Here is a 27,098-nt window from a genome sequence, read left to right as displayed (position 1 = left end):
GGACAGTCAAACTCATAAATCTAAAACAAACTGACAACGCCATGGCTAAAAATGAAAAAGACAAACAAACAACAGCACACACGACACAACCTAGAAAACTAAAGAATAAACAACACGAACCCCACCAAAAAACTAGGGGTGATCTCAGGTGCTCCGGAAGGGTAAGCAGATCCTGCTCCACATGCGGCACCCGTCGTGTTGCTTATGTGATAACAAATCCTGTAAATGGTCTAATTCGGTAGGGCACATTCATGACAGGGAAGGGGATTGTAGTTACGACGTAAGGAACATATCCGATATCATTGGTGAAACGGTTATTCCATAATGCTCAACCAACTCGTGATGGCGTCCGTAAAATTCATATCTAATAAAATTTGTAGATTTAGCTAACAAAGTCCTTGTATTTGTATAAAGTAACATTCGTTCTATCAAAACTTGATTTTCCAACCCTGTATACCGCCATTCCCCATGTGAAATTGAAAAACCGCCTAAAAGAAATAATCCGCAATGCCTTTCCACATAAAAATGGTAGCATATTCTATTTTATTACTTTGTGATTTCATAAGGCATATTTCGTTAATAGTGACAAACAAAAAGGTAAAACATGCTACACTGAAGAACAAGTGGTCAGTATGCTGAAGTTTCTTATCGACAACATTTTTGTTGATTTTGGAGGTAGACTTTTTCAACACATTGTCGGTATTCCTATGGGCACAAACTGTGCGCCTCTTCTTATTGTCCTTGTATTTGTATAAAGTAACATTCGTTCTATCAAAACTTGATTTTCCAATCCTTTATACCGCCATTCCCCATGTGAAATTGAAAAATCGCCTAAAAGAAATAATCCGCAATGTCTTTCCACATAAAAATGGTAGCATATTCTATTTTATTACTTTGTGATTTCATAAGGCATATTTCGTTAATAGTGACAAACAAAAAGGTAAAACATGCTACACTGAAGAACAAGTGGTCAGTATGCTGGAGTTTCTTATCGTCAACATATTTGTTGATTTTGGAGGTAGATTTTTTCAACACATTGTCGGTATTCCTATGGGCACAAACTGTGCGCCTCTTCTTATTGTCCCATGAATTGCAGTTCCTTCAGAAACTTGTCAAAAACAAGAGGATAAAAAAGCCAGATTATTTAATTTCACCCTTTCAGATATATTGATGATGTTCTTTCTATAAACAATCCAAACTTTTCTGATTGGGTTCCATTAATATATCCCCCAGAACGAATTGCAGTTCCTTCAGAAACTTGTCAAAAACAAGAGGATAAAAAAGCCAGATTATTTAATTTCACCCTTTCAGATATATTGATGATGTTCTTTCTATAAACAATCCAAACTTTTCTGATTGGGTTCCATTAATATATCCCCCAGAACTAGAAATTAAAGAAACAACAGACACGGCTTCCCCCGTTTCATTTTTAGACTTATATCTCGAATTTGACTTACACAGTCATCTCAGTACCAGAATCTATGACAAACGAGACGATTTTAATTTTGAAATTATAAATTTCCCCCACCTTAGTATAGCAATATACCAACTTCACCTGCATATGGGATATATATTTTCCAACTTATTCGATATTCAAGAGCTTGCAGCTCCTACTCAGGCTTTGTAAAACGTCACCAGTGTCTGAGTAGAAAGTTTATGAACCAGGGTATGTCAAAGAACGTGTCGTCCTTTTTCTAAAAAAGTTCATCGGAAGGTACCAAGGCCTTATTGATAAACATTCTGTATCAACTTCACAGATAAAACATGATGGTCTTGATGTATAGACTCTGCGTACTGATGTTGTTTATCATCTTAACAACGTGTTATATTATTCTTTCATTTGTCTTGGTTCTATTATTAATATTAATTTTACTGTTGGATTGTTTTATGTGATATCCATTTAACGTGACTCTATACTTTAACATCCCGTCAGTGTGTTTGTATTATCTTTCATTTTTTGCTGGTGTGTTTTGTATATGCTACTTTTTGTGTTTCTTTGGTTCTTATAACGTGACTCTGTACTTTAAAAGATCCCGTCAGTATGATATTGTTCTATTATGTCATTATCATATATTTCTATTATGTCATTAGGGACCGTTCAATATTTACCAGATGGATGGGCCGGTGCATTCTTAATATTGTTTCATTAAAAAAGCTAACGCCCATCCTTTTAAATTCTGAAAAAAAGTCCTTGCCCATCTAAAAAAATCTATAAAAAAAGTCCTTGCCCCTCTAAAACTATAAGACAATCAAATGATTTAGGTTCTTTTTCTATTTTAAAGTTTTTAAAATTTTATGTCTTGAAATCAAAGAATAAACTTTGGTGTTAATACAAAATTTAAAATGTGATAGTTACTTCCATATATATATATATATATATATATACATTTAGTTCAAATATGAATATTCCTTTATCTGTTCTACTTTTGGAAAAAGAAATTATGGTCCTTTTAAGCAAACATAGGCAGGCATGTTTTTGAATTTGATGCAGCCCTTTCGCCTATTAATTAATTCCCTAAATTTTACATCTAAACACCAAACTATAAAAAAACCTAGCATTCTGTAAGATTGATATATAAATGAGAAAGCTGTACAGTTAAATATGAAAATCTAAGTTGATTTGAAAAAGTTAAAAAAAAATTAAAGGTGACCAGTCACCATCCAAATTTGGTCCAAACTTAAAATTGCAGCTTTTTTTTTTAACTATTAACTAAATCCATAAAAATGACAGCAAAAACAACAAAGTACTAAACAGCCTGGCATTCAGTAAGATCAATATAAAAATGATTTAGCAGTAGAGTTTTATGAAAATGCAAGTTGATTTGAAAAAGTTATGAACAAATTTAAAGATGACTATCTTGAAATAACCTAAAACAGAAAATTTAGCTTTTTCTTAAACCTTTTTATTAAATCCATAAGAATGACAGCAGCACACCAAACTACCAAACAACTTGGCATTTTTTTAGATCAATATATAAATGAAATAGCTGTAAAGTTTTATGGAAATCCATGTTGATTTGAAAAAGTTATAAAAAAAATTAAAGATGACTATCTGGATTTAGCATATTAAACTGAAAATTTGAGCTTTTTCTTAAACCTTGTTATTAAATCCATAAGAATGACAGACATACACCAAACTACCAATCAACGTGGCATTCTGTAAGTTCAATATATAAATGAAAAGGCTGTATAGTTTTATGAAAATCCAGGTTGATTTAAAAAAGTTATAAAAAACATTAAAGATGACTATCTAGATTCAGCCTAAACTTAAAATTCTAGATTTTTTTTACCTATTTATAAAATCCATAAAAATGACAGCAATACACCAAAGTACCAAACAAACTGGCTTTCTGTAAGATCAATATATAATTGAAATAGCTCTTGAGTTTTATGAAAATCCAAGTTGATTTGAAAAAGTTATAAAAAAAATTAAAGTTGACTATCTGAATTTAGCCTAAAATGAAAATTCTTACCTATTAATAAAATCCATAAATTTAACAGCAATACACCTAACTACCAAACAACCTGGTTTCCTATAAGATCAATATATTAATGAATAAGCTGTATAGGTTTTTGAAAATCCAAGTTGATATGAAAAATTTACAAAAAAATTAAAGTTGACTATATCTGAATTTATCCCTAACTAAAAATTTGAGCTTTTTTTCTTGCCTATTAATTAAATCCATAAATTTAACAGCAATACACCAAACTATTAAACAACTTGGTATTCCATAAGGTCAAAATAATTTATAAGATAGTCCGAACAGAAAATTTTAGCTTTTTTAATCCTTAATTAAATCCTTAAAGTTGACAGAAATGAACCAAGCTACCAGTTTTTGAGTGCCGGCAAAAGAAATTTCTTGCACACCGATAAAATGGATAAAAAATTTCCTATAAAATATGTTCTGGCCCATCCACTAAATATTTTAAAAAAAGTTCTCGCCCATCCAAATATTTCCACAAAAAAAGTACTTGCCCCGCCCCATTTTGCACCGGCCCATCCATCAGATAAATATTGAACGGTCCCTTATGATATATTTCTATTATGAATTTGAAAATACGTTGAACCTCAAACGTCAAAATTATTCGATCGCGTAGTGGAATGAATTATTTGTGGATTCTTTTAAATTCTATATAACTTTTGGACTATTTTAAATCTCGGTCTATTTTTGAAATTAAATCTTACATACTTTGAATTTTTTAACCCTGTATGCTAACATTGCCAATGTGAAATTTTAAAAATTGTTTATATATACATTGAACGACAAATATATGTGACGTATGAAATTGTCTGACGTCAGACATGCGAATCAATGCATATGTTTGTAGATAAATGTTTTTGTGATCTGTTAAATTGTTCCTTTTAAAATTGTTACACGATGATGACTGCTATACCCATATTTTGACTATTTTATTTATTACACGTATCATTGTAAATATAACGGAAATTGATGAGACTGTCATCACAGTGAGAGGTTTAGAGCTTTTAAACCAGGTTTAATCCACCTTTTTCTACATTTGAAAATGCCTGTTCCAAGTCAGGAATATGACAGTTCTTGTCCATTCGTTTTTGATGTGTTTTGTCATGTGATTATGGACTTTCCGATTTGATTTTCCTCTAAGTCCGGTATTTCTGTTATTTTACTTTTTATAGAGAAATTGTTTTAACGTTAAATAAGCTACAATTAAAAGTTGCTTGCTAGTCCCTCTCTATGATTAATATTAGATAACTCTGGTTAATTTCCCATTCAACCATGAAGGGGAGATAAATGATTCGACTTTAATTTATTATAGTCTTTTTTCAAAATGAAGAACGGTTCTTTATATTGGTATGTAATCATTTTAAACGTTTCAAATTTATGAAATCATATTCGTACATCAATGTTTTGATACACCAATAACAAAAACTGAAATATATTGGTTTGATACATTTTATAATTATTCAAAATTATATCAGAAACCTATACTTAATTATAAAATAATGAACCTATTAAAGGACAACAATACTCGCATAACTTTTTTCGAATCGGCACATAATACAAAGAAATGTCACTCTTGCATACAAATGACACATCAATATAATTAATTAACTGTGCATTCGTGCTCCACCTTCAATGAAGATTCTAAATTATAAATATAACCAAAAGTTGTTGATCTATAGGATAGTGAAGACTAATGATTTTTTTTAAAAAAACTTCCTCGGAAAAATGCTCGAGCCACTTGACTCTCATAGCTTATAATTAACGTTTTTACACAATATTTTAATAAAGAAGTAAAAGAAGTGTAAGATGCAATAAAAATCGTATGCTTGCATCATCTTACCTAAATACAGATTTAATTAAGTTCTGAACATTTCGACATTTGTTTGTTTATTTTTAAAAAATACCGGTTTTTAACAAATCATAAGTTCATGTTAAGATCCGACTAATTACCGATATCCCGATATCGTCAGGTGAATATGCTAACATATTTAATCACATGTACTTCAGAAATTTCTCACACGTTTTAGAAAATAAGCATGATGAAATGATGTAACTTCCACGTTTGAAATATTTGATCGAAAAATATCTAAGGTAATCTTTCCACAACTCTAAGTGTTAATTGGTCAACAATCGGCAATTGACTAGACCATAAATATCCAACATAATTGCTTGTTGGAAAAACTGAACAGTACGCAATTAGTTAAAAAGTGATATTAAACGTTAACTTTACTAAAATGATCACCAGCGTAATGAATTAATACCATATTACATCTTTGTATTGTCTTAAAATGATTTATGCCCCACCTTTTATTCTAAAATTCAAGAGAGATAAAAGTTATAAATGGAATATATAAATGATGTTTTTGAGTTGATTTTGCGGATTATGCAAGAGAAATCGGTCAAATCATAAAAGTCCAATGTCGTTTACACCAGAACAATGAGGTGTGAAATACAGTTTTCCTATCAATAACTAGCAATCAAAATCTGAGTACCATAACTCTAACACCTGTAATCAAATAAATTAACTGTGTTTAATTATTGAAAATAAAGATATTACCCTTATACAAGTGCGATATAATTGGGATTGAATTGAGTACCAATTATCTGCGATTTTCTGCGACCTATTCCAAAAGGTTAGAACAAACTCAAGAAGCAATTGAATATGTGCCCATCAGCGGAGGATATCAAATGTGGAAAGACCACTTCTACCTCAACACCAACAATTCCCCCTGGGTTTCGTTGATTCTTGTGTCACTCACTTATGAGTTTTGATGTTTCGCAGGGACGTTGTTTTGTTATGTAAATGTAGCCATTTTGGGCATATTCATTTCTTCTACTTGCTTGTAGTTTTGATAGCTTTTTTTAACAGAAGATGAACTCGATCCATTGATTCCTGTAGCTTTCTTAATTACAACGTAATTTTACTATTTTTTAATTGAAACCTACACTAACGATAAAAAATCAGTAAGGATTATAAACTTCACATCAAAATATCTTGACTTATCACTCTGGTGATATTTTTTTCAATGTTAACAAATTGAATTTTTCTAGCCTTAATTTTGGATGTTATAAGTGTTTCCATTTTTTTTTTCGTTTTGTTTAGTGGTAAGAGATAAAAAATTTTTATCTTCTTTTGTTTTTGGCTTGGATGTTGTCCATCTTTCTTTGATTTGGCCTTTTTATGTCCCTTCATTCACGATTCCTATTTGAGACCTCGAAGCTGTCGTGTAAATGTCAGGCTCTACAACATCATCAGAGCGACAACTTGAGTGTAGCGTACCACAGGGAAGTTGCTTAGGTCCCTGGCTTTATACAGTCTACGCCGGAACTCTATTCGACATTATTCCACCATCTATTACTGTGTACGGATTTGCCGACGACCATACTGCTAATAAACGTTTCGTGCCAACATTAACGAATGAGATGGATGCAATTCGTGACTTACAGGACTGCGCTGTTCATATAAACACCTGGATGAACAGTAACAAAATGCGAAAACAGAGTTCATTCTCCTTGGCAGTCGACACCAACTCTCTAAATGTCAGACAAAAGAAATAATCATTTGTGGAGATGTTATAAAATCAAAAACATGTATACGGTACTTAGGAGCTTTTTTTGATAAGACTCTAAACTTCAAAGACCATATTACTAAAAAATGTAAAACAGCAATGATGAACTACTACAAAATAAAGTGCATAAGATCCTATCTATCGAAAGAAGCAACTGAAACTTCTTATTTTGGTTATATCACATTTAGATTATTGCAATGTTATACTTTTTGGAATTTCACAAACTGATTTATATAAATTGCAACGTTTACAGAATATGTGTGCCAAACTTGTGTTAAACCGTTCTAAGTATGATAGTGCCAAGCAGGCATTGTTTGACTTACACTGGCTTCCGATCAAAGCCAGAATTACATTCAAAATCTTAACATATATGTACAACTGTCATGTAGGTAATGCACCGTCATATTTGATCAATTTGTTAAATCCTCAAGTGTCGAAACGTTCATTAAGGTCGTCAGAGTCATCTATTGGTTGTTATGCAGTCCCATATAACAAAAAGAAAACTTTTTCAGATAGAAGCTTTAGTACTATTGGGCCAAAATTGTGGAATGAACTAGGTACAAATGTAAGAAACTCTGAATCTTTGGATACTTTTAAATGTCGGTTGAAAACATTTTATTTCGAAAATTATTTTGAACTTTTCTGACTTTTTTCTTGTGTATCACAGTGTATATTTTCAATTTTTGGTATAGTACATACATATTGTATTTTTGTATAGTATTTTTGTATTTTATATGTCATTTATGTACAACGCCATTGAATACATATTGTATATGTAGAAATAGGCGTTTCATTAAGTTTTCATGTTTCATGTTCATTCACTGCTACTGTTTTGCCAAGAACAATATTGATATCACAGTAACAAACTAGGTTAGTCAATAGGTCCGAGACCACAATTGTCGTCCCTTGATTTTCGTTGTTCACAAATATAGTCCCTAGTGTTGACAGTGGGTTACTTAACTTTTATACCCCTTCCAAATTTATTTCTCCATTTTTAATGCCTCAAATTGCAAGTAGGGGGTGAAATTACACTGTAATCAAATTTGGGTCCAGAATTTTAAAGGAAAGTAGTGATTTGGTACAGGTGAAAAAGGTTAAAAAAATAGCACTTCGGAAGCTGTCAAAAGATTTCAAGACGCCCTAAAGATAAAATTGTCCATATTTTGAGTTAGAGACGATGAAGTTTTCTATAATTTTGATATAATTTGTCCAAAAAGTAGTACAACACGCTGTAAAAGTTTCTTTGAGAAAGCGCAGGTGGGATTTTTTTTTTTTATTTTCATTTATGTTCTAAAAGAAATGCACTACGAAATAATTGTGGTCTCGGACCAATAGTAGACATAAGGTTTGATGATAATATTATTAAATAGACCAATGTAAAATAAATAGTAAGAAATTCAAGTAGTCAATAGATATCAAAGGTACCATGCTTACAATGTAATACGCCAGACGCGCGTTTCGTCTGCATAAGAATCATCAGTGACGCTCAGATCAAAACAGTTATAAAGCCAAACAAATACAACGTTGAAGAGAATTGATAATCCAAAATTCCAAAACACGACTACGACTATGATCCTCAAAATACTACAAATAATAATAAATAATACAACCAGATGAAAGACATTACATCAAATAATACCGTAAACAAATAACAATCACAGTCAGTAAAGGTAAGACTAACGAGCATATGTACATGTCGAAATTACAACCATGCCGTCTACACTCTGATCTCGAAGGAGTAGATTTCATTATGCAACGTAATAAATAGTTACAAAAGATATCATAATTCTTGCAGTTTTAATGTACACAATTCCAATACAAAACAAATAATAATCTTCCATCGATTCAAATATACGAATTAGCATTTTGAAAAAAATGTAACAGATAATAAGATTAATCGGGGATTTTACGCAAGTCCTAAATTAAGCATCAAATGTTATTCTAAGCAGTGTAGTATATACACGTTATCCCTATACATTGATAGGGATTTCATATAATATCTGGAATTTTACCTAAAAGTACACATTTTTCTCAATTTTGGGTTTTCATTTATCTGGTGACCAGTAACTAAGGTAACTGTTTTGAATATTCATGGAAGTGGTGTCTAGGAAATACAATTGTGAACTTAACACTGGATTGTTATTTCCCTGAGTGTATCAGATTTGCTTGGAGTATGAATGAAAAGAAGAGAAGAGAAACAGATTGTATTTTCCAGTTCTCAATGATTTTTAGAAGTGCTGTATTACAGCCATTGTGTGGTATAGAAATAGACAGAAGGATGCAATATCTTACTTAAATATTCTATAAGCTACAGGTATATTGGCCCTTTCAAATACTTTGGACACTACCGGTAGTATTCTAACAGGTCTGTAGTTTCTTGCCTCTTACTATTCTTCTAATGAAATGGAACAAACTGTGCTTCCTTTATATGGTCAGAAAATCCTGAACTTCGTATTGACGTCAAAGTTTTGTAATAGGCTTAAAAATTACTGGTTTGCTATTTTAATTTCTTTTACGGATACACTATCAAAGCTAGTAGCTTTGTTTACATTGGTACTTTGGTTTTCTTTTTCAGCAAAGTCCCAATTAATTTCTTCAAAAGAAAAACTATCCTCACCATTACAATTGTCAATAATGGCTTTCATGCTTGGATAATTATCATTTACCTCACAACTATCATTGCTAATGTCTTTGGCTACCTAAACAAAATAATTTTTAATAAATTCTGCAATATTTGACTGATCATTTTGATGTCATGAACTTTGCAAAATACACTATTGTTGTCAAAATATCTTCCTTTGTTTTTTAACAAGGGTTAAATTGTTGGCCAGAAATCTGTTTTGTTTTGGACCGCCATTTCAACGCTCTATAAAATAGTTTCTTATTGATTGTCGTCTTAATTTAGTAACAATGTTACGTTGTTGACGATATTTCTCCAAGATTTTCTTTGATCTTCTATGTAAATAGTTGGTGTGTAGCATTTGATTTTTGTATAATGCATTTTCTAAATATGTCATCACAAATGGTGCTGGTTACTATACAGTGCCTTCTTTTTGGTCTGTGGTTTTCAACTATACTCACAAATTTAGTTTGATTAATAGTGTCGTGTCGAGGATAAATAGAGACAATCACATTACGCGGGATTCATACATGTACCTGTACGCGTTACCGCTCTCTATATGTAACGTCATGGTTGCTATGTCTTAACGTCATCGTATTCCAGCATTACAGTTGGAAAGCAGGTCACGGTTTGACCCCAAGTTTATCAGCAACAATAGAGTCACGTGACCGTGAAAATTCAGTAAAAAAAACGGATGAGACAAACCTCATTTTAACTCACTGAATACTATTGTTGTAATAAAAACTTATTGACCTAACTAATCTTGAGTATTCATAGTTTATTCTCGTCAAAGCTCACACATCAAATCAAAGTCCTTTATTCTTTATTTTATCTGCAAACTTGGAGTTTGGGTGAAAATTGTCAAGTCTCCTGAACGAAAAATCTAAATATTTACGAGGAAACTAAAAATGATGGGCTGAATTTAAATTTAATAAAGCATCTCATTAAGACAAACACTCGATATGAATATCTCGGCAATAGAATGTTGGATACGCAAACGTCAAATTGATTTCAAACCGAAGCGGTGGTTTTTATGCCGATTTGTGCAAGTGGTTATCTCCCCTTAATATCACAAGTCAAAAATAAAAACCCAGCAAAATGCATAAAATCATAAAAATACAGAATACATAAAAATTAAAAAAAGGAGTTTACTTTACTAAAATTAGAAAGAAAATAATCGAAACTCGATTTATAACTATGTTATGATAATATAAAGAAGAGATACTTCCCCCTATTTTTCAGAGAAGGACTATAAAATGTAAATATTAAAAGACAAAATATTACTGCAGTAAAAAAAAAAAACAATCCAGAAATGTGGATAATGACATCTACATGTAAAATTAAAAACCTAGCTATATTGAAAGAAATTAGATCTGGCGGATGAAATATATACTACATGTAATTTTTATATGTGGGAATGGGATCATTCCTAGCAGAATTTTTTTTAAACACTTCTGATTATATTTTTATGCAATAAAACATAGTTTATACAATTTCAATAATCTTTCTGAAAATTGATATAATTATTAAATAAATAGTACTGATCATATATATTTTATATTCTATAAAGTGTGACAAAGAGTTACAACAAATTTCTTCAAATTAAGAGAGCCTTTAAACTCAAGCCTACAGTATGTTTCTTAGTTGAACAGTAAAATACAAAAAAGGGATTTATAAGTTTTATACCAAAAATATTGACAGAAATTCTGTAAAAAAATATGCTTTAAATTATAAGTGAAAGTGACACAATTTTGAATTTCAGAATCATTATTATTGTAAAATAAAACTAAGTTTAGCTTGCACAGTAGCCCTTAGTCTTATTTCTCAGGGTATTTTATAGATTATGAAAGTAACTTTTTGGAAAAAATGGAGCTTCTTCTCTTGAACAGGTTGCTGTATCAGCATATACTTTACCTGAATACTAGTAATAGGAAATGAAATGAAACTGGTGAGACAAATTTTGTGCATTTTACGTCAATAATGATCAAAGATGCTTAAATTTGACAAGAATTTGCCATTTGAATAAATTCGATTTTGTAAGAACACATCTCTATGAATAAACTTCTTGTTTGGCTGACTTGGCTTGATAAGCTAGATTTGCTCTTATTACTATAAAATTGAGAATGAAAATATAGCTTACTAAATAAAGAGATAATAATATAAGCAAAATTTTATTAACTGACCTTCATTTTCTTTTTTCATATGTTTTTTTCCTTGCAATGCATTTTCTATTGCTATTTTTGTGCTTTTGTCCATCCATACAGTATGCTATCAATAATTTGTCAGATCTGTCAGAATTTTCCAAGACGTTTAGCTTTAAACGCAATAAAGAAGATCTTTGTTTGTTGTTTCACTTTTCCAATGTGTAAATTTTTACTATGCACATGACCCTGACACATATTTTGTTATATACGTTACATGACGTATGTTGAAAAAAGAAAACAATGTCACCGTCAATTTGTGTAGGGGATCAAAAGGGGTTTTAGTTACTTTAAAATACAAGTATCGTATGGAATTGTGAAAATCCACAACTTTTAATCAAAATTTCATTCATGTCTTTAATAAAATCAGTATTTTAGAGCACTTTGAAACAGGTACAATGAAAAGAAGCTAAACTTTACTGTTTTGAAGTAGAAACGTAGCTAAAACCAGATAAAAATTGACATGGCTGGTGGTCACTAAAATTGATGTATAAAAGTAAAAAAATGATGGCTTCAAAACAGTGTATAAATTTAAAATAGGTTTCCCGGTTACATTTAAGATTATAACCGTTCTTTTCTGTATTTGGATACGCAAACGTCAAATTAGGAAAAATCGATTTTTTCGGCGAACAAAAAAGATGGCTATTTTTTTTTTAGAACGGACAGGATAAAGGAATAGCAATAACAAGCTATTTTTTGTTATGTTTGTATGTCGTAAAGAAATTATATTGGTCACAAAACCTACAAATTTTAAAATTTAATTGTAATAAAAGCATGACAAGTTGCAAAAAATACTTTAAACGTCAATCTTTTAGCCGATTGATTTGGCGGACTTTTTGACGTTACGGACGACTGTAGCGCCACCTAATTAATTCCCCCTGCTATTGTTGCTGATAAAGCTTGACGACAACGGACGTTTCCAAGGACTTGCTTTCCAACTGATTAAATCATCCATTTTGTATCTGCATAGACGTCTTTTTTCCTCTATTCATAACACAACGCAAACTACAACTTATACGATCACGAGAGTCGGCCTTATTAACATCGTCCACGTTATCTACACCTATTGTAGGATTTGCCTATTCGAAATCACATAATCCTTGTCTAGCTGTTTATAACGTTTTGTTTTGTTGTTGTTGTTGTTGGAACATCAGCTTTTATTTGTACAGCAATGTAATATTGAATCCACCGTTTCAATTTGTGATATTTTGGAGTATGTTTTTTTTTTCTATTTGTTAAGATGAGCTCATTAATGTTGTGTTTGCCTCTTTTGTGAAACAGGTTAATGTTTTCACATTCCGTACATTTCAAAAATTGTGTTAAAAATTGTACATTTATTATAAGTCGTAATTTAAATCAACGGAAAAAACCCATATTATTGTACTTTACAGATATTCCATCATGGGTTATAGTAAAGCAATTTATAGAGTCATTACTATATTGTTTGTTTGTTACATTCCAGATATTAACAATGTTTCACCATTAACTAACAGTTCCACTGCTATGGATTCAATGGCCATACACTCCATGTTTTTCTTTATATCACATTGCAGTTCGGACCGAATGTTCATTTCTATTTCAAATGGGAAAGCGTGTTAGAACATTTAAAACTTTAATTTACTAAAGAATTGTGCCATTGGCATAGTAAACAAATTAAAGACTGCATCTACCAAACGGAAAACGACTTAGTAAATTAAAGTCCGTTAACACATAAAAAAGTATCTACTCCATCTTGCAGAGGTATATAAAAAATATATGGAATGTGAATTCGTCAGGTATTGACGCTTTCACTGTTAACTGGGGAGGGATCAACGGGTTGTTCGTTGCACCTGTTTCTTAATGTATATCCGACAGTAAAACATAAACTGTTGGTACTTTTACTTTACTGGCTCTATGCCAGTTTTTGGCTAAAGCCTTTTTCATATATGGTGATGGTTTCATTTCTGAAGTGACAAATATTATGGATCTTCCTACTTACAAACATGCTTATTTAGCTGGTAAGAGTAAAATGGCTATATTTGGCAATATTGATTTGATATTTTGCATATTAGCATTTATGATGGATTTTTCATCCAGTTAGATCACTTTAAAGTGAGCATGTATTGTGGATCACTTTGATGTGAGCATGTGGTATATATCACTTTGGTGTGAGCATGCGTTATATATCACTTTGATGTGAGCATTTGGTATATATCACTTTGATGTGAGCATGTGGTATATATCACTTTGATGTGAGCATGTGTTATATATCACTTTGATGTGAGCATGTGGTATATATCACTTTGATGTAAGCATGTGTTATATATCACTTTGATGTGAGCATGTGTTATATATCACTTTGATGTGAGCATGTGGTATATATCACTTTGATGTGAGCATGTGGTATATATCACTTTAATGTGAGCATGTGGTATATATCACTTTGATGTGAGCATGTGGTATATATCACTTTGATGTGAGCATGTGTTATATATCACTTTGATGTGAGCATGTGTTATATATGACTGTGATGTGAGCATGTATTGTATAACCTCATTGGCCAATTAACTTAGGCGGAAGTCCATGTGATTCTGTCTCATTTGTTTAATATCCACTGAAGAGAGCGGACCGTGTCCTGACTGCTCAGGCCAAGTTGGCAACATACTTCATAGGAAAGGTATATATTTTTTATTTTAAATGGCAAGAGGCCATATGATATAAGAATGACAAGAGGTCATGTAATTTGAGAATAGCAATAGACATAATACATTTTTAAATGGGCAAGAGGCTATGAGATATGATACTGGAAAAATGGCGAGGGCCAAGGAGATGGTTTGATTTATTTGGAGATGGTAATATTTATTTTTTGATAAAGCAAGAGGTTTTGAGATATAATTGAAGAATAATGACAAGGGTTATAAGGTATAATTTGAAAAAATAACCAGGGCCAAGGAGATATAATAAATTTTAGATTGGCCGGAAAGTCCGACACCACGAGGTCGAGTGCGAAATAAATTATATCTATAGGACCAATGTTTTTTTTTTTTTAACATTTGTATTGTATTTATATTCTAAACTGGTTGATAAGATATGTTCATTTCATAGTTTCTCACAAAATTTAATGAGGTATAAAGATTTTCAACAATCCCGTCGTGGCGAAAGGTGCGCTCGACACGTGTTATCATAGATTTTATAAGATTTGATTTATATAATCAAATGATAGACACTTTTAAAAATGTTGTTTGTTTCTTTAAGATTATAATGATAAATAACATTTGCCTATGTTCGTTTATTATGTGTGGTACTTCAGATAGTTTTTAAAAAATGCCAAAAGGGGATTTCCCTCAACAGGTGCGCAAGGTCATTTGATGTCTAGACTAGTGTGTAGAGTTGTGTATTTATTTTCAGATGGTTTTACCCACGTGTTTGAAACGGAGGCACTCATTAAAAGGGGTACGGTTAGTGGCAGCTATTAAGAGAATAAGAGGAGGACAACCACAGGGCTTAAAGGAGTTTGCCCGTTTTCAAAAGGACAACAAATTGGATAATTTATCCATGGATGATCTGAGGCAACAGGTTTGTAGTACTATTAATCATTTCATTGTTTGACTTGATTTATCTTGCTACTATTTTAAAACCATTTATAGACAATCATATGCAAGTCAAGTGTTTTGTAATACATTATAAATAAACCAGTTTTATTTAAATTTAGCAAGGTTACTAGTACAAGAAGTAAAACAAAAGCTCTGTTGAGTTTTATTTGTCATTTTTTTTGTTTTAAATTATTGATCAGGTTCTGGAGTTAACTGGTGCAGAACTACAAGATTTACTTCAATTTGCCAATAGAGATAATACAGTTGAAGAAGCCAGGTGGGCCACACATTGTTTGATACTGTATGTAAATGAATATGGGCAACCTAGTGGACAAGATTTAACCCAGTCACAAGATCAAGTAAGTAATTTCTAGTCCTGCACTTTGAATTTAATGTCTTGGCTGGCAGATAAAATTAAATCTATTGAATTTTACATATACAATTCTGCACATTGACTAGGATGACAAGCTTAGAAGACAAATCAATGATCGCACTAGAGAATTTCTAAAATTGTATGCCAATGAGATAATAACCTAAGAAGTAATTGGACAATGCCATCATTTATGGTCTTTGTGTGGCCTTCACTTATGAGCAACAAATTGTACCACATAACGAGCATATAAAAATATAAAATTGTCTTGTTGGTTAATACATAATTACTTGTCTTACTGTGACGTAATCCATACTGGTTGAATCCAAGTATATGTTTATTCATATTTATAAATGAAAATATTGACAACACTGTGGTAATTTACATAGAATTTTGATATTAATAGTGATTCACTGGCATTGACTGGTGTTATGTAATGTGTGTTAATAATGATACCGGTTTTGTTTCTGTTTTTAAGACCGATTTTGTTTTCTGTTTTTAAGACTCCCACTACTAGTGCTAATCCTGTCAATGTGCAGATGAGTGGTGACATTGTGCAGAGTAGTGGTGACAACAACAACAATGGGACAAATAAAAGGAAGAGGGACGATTTGGAAGACAGGATTGCTAACTTAGAGAATACTACAAAAGAAGAAGTTGTTAAGAACTTAAAGGAGAAGGTGAGGACACTTTGTCTGCAAGATAATCCTAGTGATTCACTCATATTACTTACTCTGGAGGAACTTGCTAAAGCTGCAAGACGGGTTAATCATGATGATGCCGATACCTTTGAAGAGTTAACACGTCAGGCAAACCGACATCAATTAAAATTAGATATCTCTTCTTTGTGTTTGTCCGTACTGGGTGGTAAGGTTGCGGATGCAATCACAAAAGCTGTGTCGAAGTGTTTAAAGGAAAAGCAACCTGAAAAGGATACTACTCCAAAACCTGAAGATTCGCCATTGCATAATTTATACCCGCCATACCAGGCTCCTTGTATGTATCCATACAATGCTATGCCTTACTTGCAACCGCCATATCCAGGTGACTTTAATAATAATAATAGGGGTAGACCCCGAAATTCTGGAAATTTTGGAAATTCTGGAATACGTCAGAGAGGTGCTTGTCTGTTTTGCGAGAGTACAAGTCATCAGATAAGAGACTGTGACAAAATGAAGGCTGCAAAGGGAAAATAATGTTTTTCGTATATTTGTATGTTCAATTAATTGGGGAATTTTAATTTATTGTGAAATATTTTGTTTTTTATTTTATTTTATTTTTCTCTATTTGAAATGTCTTCATTTACAATTCAAGGGTCACTGATACCCTAGTGGTTCTACATGTTCCACGTGGATTGTAGGTGAAGGGGTTTCTCCTTAAAGTGCTCTTATGTTGGTTCCTGGATATAGAGAGAGTTTTATTTTCTCTTCAGAATAGTAATACATTGGGAAGTTTAAATTCATTCAACATTCATGTTCCAGAATGGGAAATGGAAAGTGGTTTTAATCCCGAAAAGGTACAAGTACGCCAAGAACCAGCATGGGTAACACTTGGAGGTGAAACTCCTTCACTTACAACACACGTTCCTTCGGCTGAAGAAGTTCTGAATGGTGCATGTGGTGTTCATTTTGATAGTGGGACTTTTCCTTTGCGTGATCCTGATCTTTTTCTAAGCGGTCAGATTCATCACCATTTGTCTAACTGGAAAGATATTCTAGTAGGGACAGATGATAAAGATATACTAAAATGGCTTATAAATGGGGTTGATGCTACAGATTTTTTCAGATACTTTAAAGGAAATTTTAAGGGTCGTTTCTATGATTCGGATATCCCTCCAAATCAATATTTTCAAAATTCAAAAATTTGTAAGCAACATGTTGATTTTATTTCAAAAGAATTATGCGAGAAAATTGCTATGGGTTCAGTTAAGCTGTTGGGAGCAGTTGGTGAATGTTAACCCCCTAGAATAGTAATGCCACTTACAGTCGAACCCAGCAAGCCACGTTTATGCCATGATGAACGTTTTTTAAATTTGTGGGTGAAAGATTTACCATTTCATCTTGAAACTTTGAAAGATATTCCTAGATTAGTACAGAAAGATGCATTAATGGTAACATATGATGAAAAGTCAGGTTATGACCATGTTAAACTTAGTCAACATTCATTTACATATTTTGGTATTCAGTTTGGGGGATTTTACATGACTTACACAACATTGCCCTTTGGTTGGAAAGCAAGCCCATTCATATACCAGTCAATAGGGATGTGTGTAACATCATATTTAAGAAAATTAAATGTACTGAATACATTATATATTGATGATAGGTTTTCAGTAACTCGAGGGGGCCCATTGCAGTCTAGTGAGGAGAAAGAGTTCGAAGGTAGGAGGTTGGTTTATGTTATGCTGGAGGTTTTGACAAGGTTAGGGTATACTCTTTCGCTTAAGAAGTGTTCATTGGTTCCAGAATTTTGTAAGAAATTTCTTGGTTTTTTCGTTGATTCGGAAAAGCAAGCATTTATTTTACCAGAGGATAAGCGGAAAAAATTTATTGAGTTGCGTGAATTTATTTTGTCTTCTAAGGAGGTAGACTTGAGAACTTTACAAAGGTTTTCTGGAAAGTGTATTAGTATGCAATTAGCTGTACCTGGCTGTAAGCTTTTTTGCAGGGAGGTGAATGCTGCTATTTCTGTTTGTACTAAATGTAGTAGGCCTGTTAGGGTATTTGGACCTCTTAAAGAGGAGATTGAATATTGGAAATTTTTGGACAAATGGGAAGGCTTCTCAAAATGGAGACCAGAATTTCATAATAAGATTGACATGGTTACAGACTCTTCAGGTTATAGATATGGGGCACTTGTGAATTTAGGTGACAACCATTTGACTATGGGTGATTATTGGTTGGCTGATGATACTAGACCTATTCATGAAAAGGAGGCTGAAGCCATTTTGAAGGCATTGCAATCTTTGGGAAAATCTTTATTAGACTCTCGGGTTGATGTATTAACTGATAGCATGGCGGTAATAGGAGCCTGGAATAGTCAAGGGAGCAAATGTCCGGCCTTGAATTGTATTATGAAGGATATATTTCAGTTGGTCGCTGGGCAAAATGTTGATTTGCATCTAAGTTTTGTTCCATCTGAACTGAATAAGGCTGATGGTCCTTCTAGAATTTTGAACACGGCTGATACTATGTTGAGTAATGCTTCATGGGTTTTAGTTGATTCTCGATTTGGTCCACATACTGTTGATCTTATGTCTTTAGACTCGAATGTAATGCAATCAGTAGACAGTAGGCCACTTAGACATTTTACCCCATGGTTAACACCAGAAACCTCTGGTGTTAATGTGTTTTCCCAAGATTTAAAGGCAGAATCTAATATGTATCGGCCTAGCCAAGATCAGATGTGCATTTCATATTGGGTCTATGTTATAGGCTTGTAAAGACAAGAAGATAAACTTTACATAAGTAATACATCTTTGAACTGAAGAAGAGGATGTAGGGTTTCACAATGAATATCAAATATCATGTATAGGTGTTACCGTTTTGAAAAAAAACACTAAAATACACGCTGAAAATGGGCAAAATTACACGTTATGTTGTTTCATTTAAAATTTACCTTTTTTTATCAATTGATAGTTAATAATTGAACTTTATTTGAACTACATTATTGGTTCACTGTTATAGACAATTTATTCTTCTTTCTTTTACTGGTTGTTGCAACAAAAAATCTTCAGTGGTTACAAAGTTATGATAAAAAGTTGAATACTATGCGCTCGTTATGCAATTTTGTACTTTTGTTTTTAGCTTGCTCAGTGTAGTGATAAAAGAGAAAAATAAATTAAATTTATGCTATTATGTCTTTTATTTTCTCTTCTAGTATATACATTATCAGAAACTACCTCATTTATCAAAATTGCAGTACCCTAGCTGGAGATATATGCCATCAAAGTTGGATATACAAATAAAGTGAAAAAATGTCTTGTCCGTAGACATGCATTCCCTAGTAAACTGGAAGCATAATTACATTTATGTTGCATTGCTAAGTTCCTGTTCTTTTGTAGATATGAAAACACTACTAACATTTTTTTCTACCATCTATTAATAGAGGAAAAAATTCAAAAATATGTCAGAATGTCTTGTCCGTAGACACATGTCTTGTCCGTAGACATGTCTTTTTATCAATATTGCTTGGCTTTATGGGTCTTAATTAGTCCTATGTGTTGTTTAAACTTAGAAATATCTTATTTTTAATAAATGAATGGTAATTTAAGTGTTCTTAATTTTTGTAAAATGACTTTACGGGAGTGGATTTTAAAAAGTGTCAGATTATCAGTCATAAAAAGCATACCTTATTTTACTTCAATATTGTTTATTCCAGTTGATGCATACCTTAAAAGATTAACTAAATCAAATGAAGAAAAAGTATTTCTCTCTCTCTAACTTTATCTTTTGCATTTCAGTATTAACAGCAGATGAGGAAGTGTCTACGGACAAGACACTTGTACATAACAAGTATTAAATTCAATTATTTGTCTGCTATGGATCTTAAATCTTATTTATAGGTGATGAAAGTTATCTATTCAAATTAAAACTCAGTATTTTCAACATGAATATAGTCACAATTAATTCTAACAGATTTTTTTTTAACTGAAATTGTCTTGTCCGTAGACATTACCACAATATATTTGTATCCAATTTCCTTGATTTCAGCCTAATTTGATAGTTAAAATGAATGTTATTCTTTTAAGAGAACACATTCAACTATGTCAAAATTGAGTTTTAATAACAGTTTGATTGTTTTAAACAGTCAGATATATGTATTTCAGTTAAAAGAATGTGTCTTCAGTTTGGCTTAATCAATAAATTATTGAGATATGTAAAGAATTATGGGTACATTTTTGTATTTTCCAAAATTTAAAAAACACAGCTTAAAATTTAAATAGTAACTTTTAATCTTAACTTTAACAATCATCTTTGAAAGCATTTAATTGAATATCAATAAAATGTCTTGTCCGTAGACATTATCAAAATGTATTTATTTCCATTTTCCTCGAAGTTAAGCATCATTTGATAGATAAACCTGATAAAATATATGTTTTTTTTTAAAGAGAACACTTTCAGCTGTATCAAAATTAGGTTTTAATAATGCATTTCATTAAATATGAATACAATGTCTTGTCCGTAGACAAAACATATAAATTGTATTGCTAAGTTTGATTGTTTATTGTAAGAATATGCATCAAGTTATTTTAATGTTCTATACACCAAAAGAAAGGGTTTTTTTTGGAAGTTTTGTTATTTATAGATAATTTTAGATACAGTTTTATCAGATAAGATTAATGATCAAAGAAAGCTACTGTTGTTTGAAATAACTGTGAGTTAAACATGTTCTTGTCATTTTTTTTTCAATTAAAATGTTTGATATTCAATAATTCTAAACATATTTTGTTGTCTTTGTCATTGACCAAAAATCTGACACTGGTGACCATGTCTTGAAGCCAACCATTAAAGAAAATTATACAGTTTTTAAACACCATTTATTTAATAAAAATATTAAATATTTCTTCCAAAAACTGCATGTAATTATATAAATGCTTCCAGTGTTAGCCTAACGATAGCAATTTTTCATAATTTAAACCATTTTTGAACCAAAATATCAAAAGAGTTTTTCCCTGAGGTGATACTCATTTTTGACTTCATGTGAAACACAAAATGCACATCTGATCTTGGCTAGGCCGTATGTATATCCACCCTATGTATTGATTTTTCCTTTGCTATGTTTTTTGAAGGAACAGTCAGTTTCTTGCACAGTTGTGGTACCTGAACTTTATCCAGTTCCTATGTGGTGGCCAATGTTGACTAGTTGTTCATCAACCTCCATTCTTCTAGGAGCTAGGGGTAAAAAAGGGGTTGTCAAAGCACCTTCAAGGAAAGGCTTTGTTGTTGATGAATTTGGTTTAAGATGGCCATTGTGGGCATTCAGAGTTTCTTTTTCTTGATCTTATTTTTGTTTATATTTCATGTGAAGTAATACATCTGTAATACGGATATTTCAAGTGAACTTAAAATGAATTGAATGTTTTTGTATAATTTTAATGTACCAGTGTTGCTAATCTTTTTATTTATGAAAAATATGTATATTGTTATTGGGTAATGCATGTGCATTGTATTTCTTTTGAGGTTATAAGTCCTATTAAGATATTTTCAATTTTTAATTGTTAAATTTTTTGTCATTGACCTAAAAATGGACCTTATATTTGTCATTGCAGATAAATAGTGACATTGATTTGGAAAAAATTGAGGGAAGAATGGACGAGTTAGATAAACGAATAACTTGTTCATCAGGTCACAAGAGGAAGAAAAGTTTTCAAGGTTCTTTTCTCCAATTTCTCCAAGATTTAGATTGCAAACATTTGTCAGTTTGTACACCTGATGATATTCGAAGATTTTTAATTTGGAAGGATTTTTCTGGAAAAACTACTATTCACGGTGTTCATTGCAAACATTTAGGCCAAAAGGGGGAGTTTGACTGTTTTTGTCCAAAACGACTGGCTTCCGGTACAGTTGAAGGGGTGATTAATCAATTGGTTAATATATTTGATGATAATGGCTTTGGGAGATATTGGGACATTTTTTCTAAGTCTGGTAACCCTGCTTGTGCCCCCATAGTAAAAGAATATCTTAAACTAATCAGGGAAGAACAAGCCAGTGCACATGTATTGCCAAAACAAGCTAAGCCTATATTTTTATCAAAAATTAAGGCAATGTGTTCATACATTGATAGGGAAATTAAAAGCCCTGGTCTGTCATTACGGGAGAGGTATATTCTGTATAGAGATAGAGCTTGGATGAAACTACAATTTTTTGCAGGTGATAGGGCTAGTGACCTTTCTTTAGTTGTTGCTCAGGAGGTAAAAGTATTAAATGATAATAGTGGCTTGGTTTTTCAACATACGTTTGGAAAGACACTCCGAGGTGATAAGGGAAAGAGTAATACATTTGTTATTAAAAAGTGTGATGACTTGTCTATTTGTCCTGTACAAGGTCTGCTTGATTATGTTAATTTTTGCCAAGTCAGTACAGTTGATATGTCAGTAGGTTATTTGTTCAGAATAGTTTCTGAAAAAGGCAGAGTGTTGGATAAGGCTGTCAATTACTCTGTCATGTATGAGAGATTGCGTTATTACTTATCACTGTTGGGAATTTATGAAGGAGAAACCCCCCATAGCTTTCGATCAGGTTGTGCAGTTACCATGGCTTTATCAGGGGCAGCTGAAAATGTAGACCAGGCAATGAAACATATTGGTTGGTTTGGCAGAACAAGTGCCGAGTACTATAGTAGAATTCATACATTATTTGATGCAGGCAGTATTGCATTGAGATTATCTCAAGTTGCAAATGGGTCTGAAAATATTGAAACTGTATTTAAAGAACAAGCTGACTATTCTAGTTTAGTTCATGTTTTTAACAAAGAGTAAAAGTAATCTTAATTGTGATCTAGCCCTAAGATTGAGGAAGTTTAATGAAGTATTTGCACCATATTCATTGTACTTGCATTGGTAATTAAAATGTTTTCATCGTAACTATCATTTTGATAAGTTTTATTTGAATAATTGAAATTGCACAAGTTATTATTGTTAAATTTATAAAATACCCATGCATACATTTTGCGAATCTAAGAGCAATGTATAATTATGTTATCTGTACAACACTTGTTATGTAATAAATAATATTAAGAAAGAAGATATGTTTTATTTTGAGTTTTGGGAAGAGGCATTATACTGTATTTGAGATTTTGGGTTTCATCTTCAGGAAGTCTGTAGAGTTTCTGCTACCCATAACTTAATGGAACTGTAGCAAGAAGATATTGGACACTGAGGATATGGTCATAACCTCATTGGCCAATTAACTTAGGCGGAAGTCCATGTGATTCTGTCTCATTTGTTTAATATCCACTCAATGAGGAGGCAAACGTTTGACAGAATAGGCAACGTTTGTACTGTAATGTATGTTTATAGCCTGCAAGTGAAGTTATTTTAATCCCACCTCATCCCACCCATTGTCTGTTTATAGTCGTGTGGTACCAACATGTGATATACAGGATTGTATGTGAAATGTTGAGTTATTTTTGTTTTTAATTTATTCAATGCAGAGGCACCACAAGTCCTTCTAGTCTTTGATGTTTATTGTCCATCATAATAGGAGTTGAACAATAGACATGATAGAAATCATGACACCTAATTGCTAATTTCATGACATAGACTTGATTGGTTTTGTTATACTGAGTCATTTGGATTGTTGTTTGCTTAAAAGTTAAGCATTGTCTTGTTTAGAATCTATAGGAAAGGTATATCCCCATTTTGGTACTCCAGGAGTGTTCGATATCATCTCACACCAGTTCCCTGCAGAGTTTCTGCTACCCATAACTTAATGGAACTGTAGCAAGAAGATATTGGACACTGAGGATATGGTCAGATCACTTTGATGTGAGCATGTGTTATATATCACTTTAATGTGAGCATGTAGTATATATATATATATATATCACCTAGATGTCAGCATGTATGATAAGTCTCTCTTGATCTCTTGGTATAGATTACTCGATTTACTAGAACTTGAATTTCAGTAAGTTTTTGAGTTGAGATTTTATATGTATTTTACGGATGTTACAATGAGAATTAGATGCATAGTACTTAGATGATTGTTTTAATTTTAGATAGCTTTTACTAGTAATGTTTCCTTTTTCAATTTCAAATATATTTTTGCAGGCACTCTTCGGACGAATTGCAGACTCTTTCTGCTTCGCTAGTTAGTAAAGTGATTTTTTTCTCAGAACTGATGTAGGAATCTCGAGCAGTTTCTACTACAAAAGGTTATTATCAGAGTTTTTTTACGATGGACTAATTGGGCTGCATCAAACGGAATTGAAAATGGTTATAATGTACCATCAAAAGCTTTTTTACGTTGCTGTATATTTAGCTGCATTGACACAGTCATGAAACACTGTTAGTCCAGTTAAACAACCGTTTTACTCTTTTAAGTGGATACATTCTGTAATGGGATCATCATGTTTACAGACGAATTCGTCTCTAGTTATTAACCTACTAGAAGATGCGAAGCGTAGCTTGGCTACTCTTACGAATATAAAGGAGCCTGTTTCGGTAGAATAACTGCATAAAATGTGTGATGCTATGTTTTTATTTTCTATTTTGGTAACTTGTATTATCAGCTTATTAAATATTTGTACGTGTTTCATTGCTTTTGCGAGTTTCTGAGTTGCTTAATATTCGAAGAAGGGAGTATTTTAAGTTATTTTAGAATGTTATATGGCAATTGTCATTTAACATATCAGAACAGGCGTATACAAATTGAGAGATGGCAATTCAGTATTAATTGCTCGTACACATTCGTATAAGTGTCGAGTGAAAACATGGAATTATTTTTGCATTGGGTTGATATTTCTAGCAATTCTGACGAGATTATTTTTTCGAAAATTGACCAAATGTTAACATGTTGATGTCATACTTTAAGATACGCGAGCTCTTTTTTTGACGTTTTCAGCCGTTTATTCTTGATATTAAGTATTATATGTTGACAGTGTTAGGTCTGAAGGTGCTAGCCTAAGTGCTTGTGCTAATTTAGGTTTACCAGACTTTTTTTCAGAGGCACGGTAGATGGTGTTCCGAAACGGCAAACGATGGTATCTTGAAGGATTCTTTACATAATTTCTGTCGTATTAATTTCAGAATTTTATTGAGTGATATAGATCACCTTTAAAATTTTCCCGTTCTTTAAGTTTTCGGCCCTTGAAATTTTTCTCTGTCGTGTGGTATTGCACTTTACTCTTTTTGTTATTTATTAATATGATTATTATCAGTGGTTGTGATATATGGGTGTAAACGGAAGAAGAAATATAACTTCAGTCGGTTGATTTTATGAATTAGAATGAAAATATTTTCTTCTGAATTGTCTGCCCATAGATGGCGTTTAGGTTAAGTGTTTAGTGTGATTTGACGGTTAAATCATTCGGCACGACAGGGTCTACTCGATAGGTCACGTAATTTTTTACATTCATGCTATTTGATATTTTGTATCATGCATTAAGAGATTTGTTTTCAAATGCTTATTTGAAATACTAGTATATATGTGATAGACTAAATACGTTCTGTTTCGTAATTTGTATACAATAAATATATCGAATGGTTGTTATTAAACCAGCCCTCGGCTCTGTCGTGTGGTATTACATTTTACACTTTTTTGTCATTTATTAGTATGATTAATATCAGTGGTTGTGATATATGGGTGTAAACGGAAGAAAAAACATAATAAGCCTAATACGAAGTGTTACGGAGGTGATAATTCAACTTGCTTAGTTAAATATTTGAAATTTGTGTAGTTTTCACTTAAACAGTTGGTTTAATTATACTTTAGATAAATGAATACTGCCATAAAGAAATATTCGTTTTCAAATATCTAAAAGTTAAAAAATTAAATAGGGAACCTTCTGTTATAAGTTAAACAAAGATCAAGTCTGTACGCATCATTTGTGGTTTAACATGGACAATTATCTTTAGGTATGAAGCCTTACAGTTGGTGAAATTGTAAACTGATTAAGAAATTTGAATCACCGGATGAAATCATGAAAAAAAAATTCATCATAAAGGAAACATATGATTTCATTAAGAAACCTCATATGGCCATGAACCATACTGCGAGGAACAAAATATTGGAAATTTCCAATAAAGCTATAGAAATACCTGCTGTGGAGAATACCAGCTGAGACAAAGTAATCCAAATAAAGGTGTTGTCTGACGTCGATTAAGGATACTGTAGAGGCCAGATGCCTGCTAGACATACAAAAGATGCATAATGGCAATAATCAGTTTATACTAGCTATTCAGACCATATAACAAGATTCTGTGAGTCTATCTTGAAGACGAGCTACAGAGATGGGATACTGGCTCCGTATCAAATTATCTCTTGGGTTTGATGCCGCACTTCGCCTGAAAGGAGACTATAAATATTCAAAAGGCTAGTTCAAGCCAAAAACTAATCATGGGTTAAAAGCCGATGACTATAAGAATGACAGAATCGGAAGCGCTCAAGAGCAGGACCAGCTCAATCGGTATGAGATGTCAAGGATTCACAAAATGTGCATGTAAAACAGTGTGAGAAACTAAATCATGCAAGTATTTCAAGTCCAACGTGTTATGTAGTTCCAGAGATGATATAAGTCATGAAATAATTAGTGAAACTTTTCTGTTTTGTTCCGTTTATAAATG

General features: G+C 32.1%; 2 protein-coding genes across 2 annotated transcripts in view; both read left to right on the top strand.

The window, feature by feature from the left end:
• The window catches only part of LOC143067453 (glutathione reductase, mitochondrial-like), a 180,419-nt gene extending 157,706 nt beyond the window's left edge, over window positions 1-22,713 (top strand). The window contains exon 12 of the mRNA XM_076240735.1: window positions 22,687-22,713. Coding sequence (XP_076096850.1) covers window positions 22,687-22,713 — 27 coding nt within the window. The remainder of the gene's footprint in view (window positions 1-22,686) is intronic.
• On the top strand, window positions 14,395-23,478 carry LOC143067452 (uncharacterized). Its single transcript, XM_076240732.1, has 4 exons — window positions 14,395-14,528; window positions 15,260-15,427; window positions 16,318-16,494; window positions 22,086-23,478. The coding sequence occupies exons 2-4, from the start codon at window positions 15,260-15,262 to the stop codon at window positions 23,292-23,294; spliced, it is 1,554 nt and encodes a 517-aa protein (XP_076096847.1). The 5' UTR covers window positions 14,395-14,528; the 3' UTR covers window positions 23,295-23,478.
• Window positions 23,479-27,098: the final 3,620 nt, after the last annotated feature.

Source organism: Mytilus galloprovincialis, chromosome 3 (assembly GCF_965363235.1).
Source record: "Mytilus galloprovincialis chromosome 3, xbMytGall1.hap1.1, whole genome shotgun sequence".
Taxonomy (NCBI): Eukaryota; Metazoa; Mollusca; class Bivalvia; order Mytilida; family Mytilidae; genus Mytilus; species Mytilus galloprovincialis.
This window is presented reverse-complemented; position numbering and strand designations above follow the sequence as displayed.